Source organism: Vigna umbellata, chromosome 9 (genome assembly GCF_029865625.1).
Source record: "Vigna umbellata cultivar VRB3 chromosome 9, Vumbellata_1.0, whole genome shotgun sequence".
Classification (NCBI taxonomy): Eukaryota; Viridiplantae; Streptophyta; class Magnoliopsida; order Fabales; family Fabaceae; genus Vigna; species Vigna umbellata.
Window position 1 is genome coordinate 32,428,440 of NC_142173.1, and position 6,739 is coordinate 32,435,178.

Consider the following 6,739-nt stretch of genomic DNA (forward strand, 5'->3'; position numbering starts at 1 on the left):
GTGACTTTCTTCAGAAATTAAATTGAGTTGTTCAAAGCTACACATAACCAACAACCTATCACTAATTTTCGTAGATAAAAAATTAATAATGTTATTATATACGTAACAATGTAAGGGCAAGGATAGAAGGAATTTACAACTGCTACGCAAAGATCGAACGTTACAATTGAAAATTTACATACTTTACAAATGAACTGCCACACATATCACAAATGTTTCTGCACACATCTAAAATTAAAATATCAATAAACTTACTATTTTGAAATTTTCATATCTAACTAGTAATATGAATGATGCCGATGTTCACTGTCTTCCATGAAATATTAGAACAAGGTAATACTTAGAAATCTGGAGCTGAAATTTTCACTAGCAGAGGTATTTCTTATTTCACCCTAAATTGGATGGCAAATGCATTTGTACACGTCTATTTCAACATTCGTAGTTTACTGACGAGCTGAAAAATGTAGCAAAATAATTGGGCTTGAATTTGTTAAGCATATCATAAATGACTACTGAGAAACAGGGATGGAGATTAATTAAAACGTTGTCATCGTTTACATGAAATATCTTCTTATCCAAAACTGCAATTCTTGAGAAAAAGGAAACCACTGCGTAGAATGATAGAATTAACCCTGGACTACATGACTTGGAACTTGAAGTACATTAAGAAATAGGAGGCATAACATTCCTTCATGTTTAAAATACCATTTAACCAAAACAGGACTAATTTCCACAAAGCATCGAATGCAATTCATCATACTCTCCATGCATGAGCTGTTATCTTATAACATTCATACAGGAAAAAAAAAATCTTTGAATGTTTATCTGGAAACATAACTGAACGTGATACACAGCCAAAATAGCATGGCAACGATCATTTCAGTGAAAGTAACCAAGAACCTGGCCGCCTACATTCTTCTTAATGGCTTCTTCATGATCCAAAACACCGTCAGGAGTAGTAATCACAACATAACCCCACTGCACACAGCAATAGAAAGGCATAATTATCTTTTTCCTTTGATTTCCATTGACATATCATTCTTAAAACATAAATTATAACAACCACAATCAGACAAAAAAGCAGTCGGAAGCTGTGACACGAAAACGAATCATTAACATAAACCAACCTGATGAGTAGGAAGAGTCTGCAATCTGTAGGCTTCAAGATCCCTTGCCTTCATATCTTTTCGGTATGTAAGAGCCTTGCAATCGTTAATCCTACCTTGTAGTTCAACCGTTATCCTCCCCACTCTATGCGGATCATAGACTTGAAAGTCTTTGATATAACCTATTAGGAATTTAAGCCAAATTAACTACACTAACAGTGGCACAGTACAGAGTAACTGTTAGAATCTTAAAGAACTTTATATCGGTTCATGGACCCTTGCAATCTTAAAGATATTTCACACACGGAAAGTCATGCTCAGACTCAGACGGAAAAGGATGACAGTAACCAAATCAACAACGAAAGTCATTCAAACTCTGATGACATAAATTTCAGAGACTGAAATCACTTTTGAAAAGCGAATTCATACCATTTCATTATTGCCAGATTTGAAATTGTGAAGCAGTTAAAAGGGGTTTCGAGTTTTAGAAAAAAGAATACAAATTATAAAAATAGTGGCTGGAGAAAGAAAAGATACCATGGTTTTTCATGATTCGGAGAAATGAAGACATAACAGTGGAAATTGGCTTGAGTTCCACCATAGCTTTCCCTCTTCTCTCTGCATTCACCATACTCCTCAAGGCATCGTTCAGGATCCTCCTTCCCATCTCTCTAAATTCTCTAACCAAACCTCCTATTTCTCTCACTAGGGTTTTCGAAATATAGTGAACTTTATGGCAAGGGCATATTCGACATTTCGCTTACGTCAAACTATGTAAATAGTTAAAATTCCACAGTCACCCAAAAAGGATAATGACGTGGAAATGAAGTGGTATGGGGTTTTAAGTGGAGGGGTTCATTTTGTGATTTTAGAATCTGAGTTTGGGTGTCAAGAACCCTAGAGAATCGTCTCCCTTTCCAACCACTTAGAAGTGTGCCTATTGTCCATCATTGTTGGATTTTACAGTTCGTCATAACGTCTGTATGTTGTATAGTCGTCTCTCCCACTTAATGATAAGCATTCGCCGCTGTCCAACTGTATCGATAACAAAGTCAAAATAAGTGAAAAGTTCAAGCAAAGATTTTGCACAAACAGATCAACTGTGAAAATGACATTCAAAATGAATTTTGTCTTTGCTACCATTTCCTGCATTTTGATTTTTGCAAAAAATGGTTCTTTGAACATAAAATTCTATATAAATGGCATAATAATTGTTTCGACATCAATTTTATGTTCAAAAATGGTTAAGGAATAAATTAGAATGACTCTTGTCTTTGTTACCGATGTAGTTTCTGCACTTTGAGTTTTACAAAAAGATAGTTCCTTGGATATGAAATTCTATATAAATGACATAATAATTGTCTCGACATCACTTCTATATTAAAAAATTGTTAAGGAATAAATTAGACACTTTAAGATGAATGTCATTTTTCATAGTTGACGTGTCTCTCACTTATTTTGCTTTTGCTACCAATGCAGTTTCTGCACTTTGATATTTACAAAAGATGGTTTCTTAGACATGAAATTCTATATAAATGGCATAATAATTTTGTCGACATCACTTTTATGTTCAAAAATCGTTAAAGAATAAATTAGGCACTTCAAAATGAATGTCATTTTCATAATTGATCTGCTTGTACAAAACATTTGCCTGAATTCTCCACTTATCTTCTCTTTGCTGCCAATGCAGTTTTTGCACTTTGATTTTTACAGAGAATGGTTCATTATACATGAAATTCTATATAAATGGCATAACCAAATAGTCCAACGACAACGAAACGGTGAAAACGCATCCCTTTTGATGCTTGTTCCTTCCAAAGGTTCAAACGACAACAAACACTTATCGATGGATGAAAGGAATATGTCAACAGCAATACTTAGACGAATGGTAAACTCTAACAACGCATGTAAGAGAAAAAACGATTATTTAGGTTCTCTCTAACCCAAACTCAAATTCTAATTTTGAAATCACAAAATCAACTCTCCACTTGATATCCTACCTCACTTCATTTCCACTTCATTTCCATGTCATTTTTCATTTTCTAATTTATATTCCATGTGATTTTGCCACGTGACCTTTGTCAAAATATTCTCAATGTTTTCAAACTATCTTTATCCATCGAAAAACAAAACGCAAACACAAACTCTTTTCTCTCTCTCTATGTTGAATGCAATTGCGCAATTCGATTGGCGATGATGGAGGAGCTTCCGGCGTCGCTGTTGGTGGAAATTGTGAGTCGTTTAACAGACACTACCGATGTGGCGCGGTGCAGGGCGGTGTCCAAGGGTCTAAACGCGGCGTCATACGAGGTGCGGTGGCTGAACGTGGTCTGTTCCATGTCGCGCTACCTCAAGTCCCGTTCGCCGGAGACCAAGCACCTCGTCACTCCCTTCAAGACCGTTTTCTCTCACCTCGTATTCCGCTCCACCTCCACTCTTGACTCCGTCTCGCTGGGCGTCGATCGCGCCCTCGGTGGCGTCTCCTTCGACGACGTCGAGGATGAGTCCGACAATCTCTACCTTACCGACATGAACTTCATCAGAGAGTGGCTTCCATCCATTTCCCACGCTCTGAAATCTTTCTCCGTCTCCGATTTCTGGGTCCAGTCTTGTTGGCGCCGATCCGAAGCCTTGTCCCTCATCTCTTCCACCTGTTAGCTTCTTGATTCTCAATTTTTCTTTCTTCATACTTTCTTTCTCTTACAAGAATGCGGTTTCTTGCGCGTGTTTCGTATTCTTTCCGTCAGAATTGGTGTTTCAATTTGTGTTGAAGATTAACATTTGTTTAGATTACTCTGGATGAAATAATATTAAAAGAACCTAATGGTATGTTTGGAAGGTAGAATTGAAGAGAAAAACGTAATATTTGAACTTTTGTTAGTTACATTTTTTTTCCTTTCATTTTCTCTCCAACCAAAGAAAATAGTTCATCAACGTTCTTTCCTCCCTGTTAAACGTACCATCAATGTCGAAATTTGAGTAGAAGGGAAATATGATGGAAAGAAATTATTGAATTTTTATTTTAAAACACTTTCTCTTAAATCAACCAAAAAAACGTATTGTATTCATTTATATCTTCTTTCTGTCCATCCAAACATCCCATAAGAATATGAATCTAAGTTTTATTTGTCTCTCATGGAAATTTGCAATGTGTCTTATTCAGGCCATAATCTTGGGAAATTGGTCGTGAGGAATGCGTGGTTATCCGTGGATGGTTTGTGTTTGATGCCAACGTTGAGACATTTGACCCTTGAGTTTGTGAGACTGGATGATGAGGACTTAAGCAGGATCAATGCTTGTTTCCCTAATTTGACTCAACTCAGTCTTATTGGGGTTGGTGGACTTAAGGAGCCTAAGATTAATTTCTTACACCTTACCACTTGTCAATGGTCGGTCTCAAATGCTCCACTTTCTTTAATCATATGTGCACCTTGCCTTGTTGATTTTGATCTCAGATGCATCAAACCTAAGTTGGTTGTCCTTGAGGCCCCTTCCTTGTCCAATTTTAATCTCTCCCTCGAGAATACTGATGAGCTCAGGTTGAAAAATTGTGCTAATATACAATGCCTTCAGCTCAATGTAGAATGCCTCGCTCTTGGTTTTTTGTTTACTATGTTTCGTCACTGCAGCACGGTGAAGAGACTTACCTTGGATTTGGTAGGAAGAAGAAAACAGGTTGATGCAGCAGTGTTTGGGATTGATACTTTGTTGGGTTGTTTTCCGAACATAACATGTCTTAGTTTAGGTCCTGGAGCCTGGCATGTGATGGAGAATTCATTTAGACGGGGAGGTTTGGCAGATGGGATTGGTATGAAGATGATAAAACAACTTATTGCACATCTAGTGGTCCATGAAGTGGAGGGTACTCTTGCATTTATTTCTTCTGTTTTGGATAAAAGCACCCAGTTGTGTGATGTTTCTCTTCTTATCCATCGTGATGTTGATTCATATGTTGCTGGCGGCCTGATCTCTTCATGCAGAAGCAAATTCCCAAGAGTGAGATGGAGATGGGGAATATGGAAAGAAGGAATCAAGGATACTTGGGTCTCTGATGGCACCTAGTTTGGTGACTGCTATCTTTGTTATGAAAAGGGGAGTTCTCATTGATTTGTGGGTTTTATTGGCCAACTTTATTTAAAGATGCCCATAATCATGCTAGAAATTGTGATAAATGTCAAAGAGCAGGGACAATCACTAAACGTCATGAGATGCCTTTACAAGGTATTTTAGAGGTTGAGGTTTTTGATTGTTGGGGTATTGACTTTGTTGGACCCTTCCCTCCATCTTTCAACAATGAATATATCCTGGTAGCAGTGGATTATGTGAGTAAATGGGTGGAAGCATTAGCTTGTCCTAAAAATGATGCTAGCACGGTAATTAAATTCCTGAAAAGGCAGATATTCTCACGTTTTGGCACTCCAAGAGTGTTGATTAGTGATGGAGGATCACATTTTTGCAATTATCAGCTAGAGAAAGTACTCAAACACTATGGAGTAAAACATAAGGTAGCTGCACCCTATCATCCACAAACCAATGGACAAGCTGAGGTGTCTAACAGGGAGATAAAAAGGATCCTGGAAAAAACAGCGACTTCATCAAGAAAGGATTGGTCTCTCAAATTGGATGATGCTCTTTGGGCTTATAGGACAGCAATGAAGACGTCTATGGGATTATCACCATTTCAATTAGTCTATGGGAAAGCATGCCATTTGCCAGTAGAATTGGAGCATAGAGCATTATGGGCTTTGAAATTCTTGAATTTTGATCCTTATGAAACTCAATGCACACGCAGAAGGCAGATTTTGGAGCTTGAAGAAATGCGATTACATGCATATGATTCATCCAAGGCTTACAAAGACAAGATTAAATTTTATCATGACAGGAAGTTGGTGAATAGAGTTTTCAATCCAGGACAACAGGTACTATTGTTCAATTCAAGATTGAAGATATTTCCTGGGAAGCTGAAGTCAAAATGGTCAGGACCATTTGTGATAAAAGAAGTGCATCTGCATGGAGCAATTGAAATATTTAATCCAGCTGCTGATGATCCACAGAGAAGTTGGGTGGTGAATGGTCAATGTCTCAAGCCTTATCTAGGGGGAGAGGTGCAACAATTTTCCACAATGATGTTGTTGGTTGATCCTTGAAAGTTTGGGTCAGGCTCGTGACGTTAAACAAGCGCTTACTGGGAGGCAACCCAGTATCCTGTAAGTATTTTATGTTTTTAGATTAGGGTTTGATGTACTCTATTGGACACCTGGTTTGTTATGATGGTTTGCTATTAACTGTGATTGTTTGATAAGTAATGCTTGATGATGCTTTTTGATTGATTGATGTTGAGATGATGTGCACATAAAATGCTTATACAGGTGATTCACAAGCTTTGTGAACAAATGCAGGATATTACGATTGTGGTTTTGAGATTAAGCAGGATGTGTATGTCAAATGTGAATGAGCTTATATGTGAGGTTTTGAGCTCCAGAGTTGTTATTGTTGAATGCTATTACTTTGAAAGCATGAATGACTTTGCCCAGGTTTTCTATGATTGAATCAATTGCTTGTTTTGCATCATGTGACCAAGGCCATTTGTTGGAATTTAAATGACTTTGTGAACACTAAAGCATGTGCACATC

General features: G+C 37.4%; 2 protein-coding genes across 2 annotated transcripts; one reads left to right on the forward strand and one right to left on the reverse strand.

Moving 5' to 3' along the window:
- Nucleotides 1–506: 506 nt before the first annotated feature.
- LOC148193255 (small ribosomal subunit protein uS8my) lies at nt 507–1,830 on the reverse strand. Its single transcript, XM_088098409.1, has 3 exons — nt 1,644–1,830; nt 1,128–1,288; nt 507–978 (listed from the first exon to the last, which is right to left on the reverse strand). The coding sequence occupies exons 1-3, from the start codon at nt 1,771–1,773 to the stop codon at nt 880–882; spliced, it is 390 nt and encodes a 129-aa protein (XP_087954535.1). The 5' UTR covers nt 1,774–1,830; the 3' UTR covers nt 507–879.
- A 1,439-nt stretch (nt 1,831–3,269) lies between these two features.
- On the forward strand, nt 3,270–5,422 carry LOC148193256 (F-box/LRR-repeat protein At4g29420-like). The gene is made up of 2 exons (XM_088099655.1): nt 3,270–3,759; nt 4,270–5,422. Exons 1-2 carry the CDS (start codon nt 3,300–3,302, stop codon nt 5,166–5,168), a joined length of 1,359 nt encoding a protein of 452 aa, XP_087955781.1. The 5' UTR covers nt 3,270–3,299; the 3' UTR covers nt 5,169–5,422.
- The last annotated feature ends 1,317 nt before the right edge of the window (nt 5,423–6,739 follow it).

Excerpts from the sequence above, each read along its gene's own strand:
- LOC148193255 (XM_088098409.1), bottom strand. The coding sequence starts at position 1,773 with ATGGGAAGGAGGATCCTGAACGATGCCTTGAGGAGTATGGTGAATGCA. Across the intron at positions 1,289-1,643 it reads CCGAATCATGAAAAACCATG|GTTATATCAAAGACTTTCAA; the intron begins GTATCTTTTCTT and ends AATTCCTAATAG. Across the intron at positions 979-1,127 it reads AGACTCTTCCTACTCATCAG|TGGGGTTATGTTGTGATTAC; the intron begins GTTGGTTTATGT and ends TGCTGTGTGCAG.
- LOC148193256 (XM_088099655.1), top strand. The coding sequence starts at position 3,300 with ATGATGGAGGAGCTTCCGGCGTCGCTGTTGGTGGAAATTGTGAGTCGT. Across the intron at positions 3,760-4,269 it reads GTCCCTCATCTCTTCCACCT|GCCATAATCTTGGGAAATTG; the intron begins GTTAGCTTCTTG and ends TGTCTTATTCAG.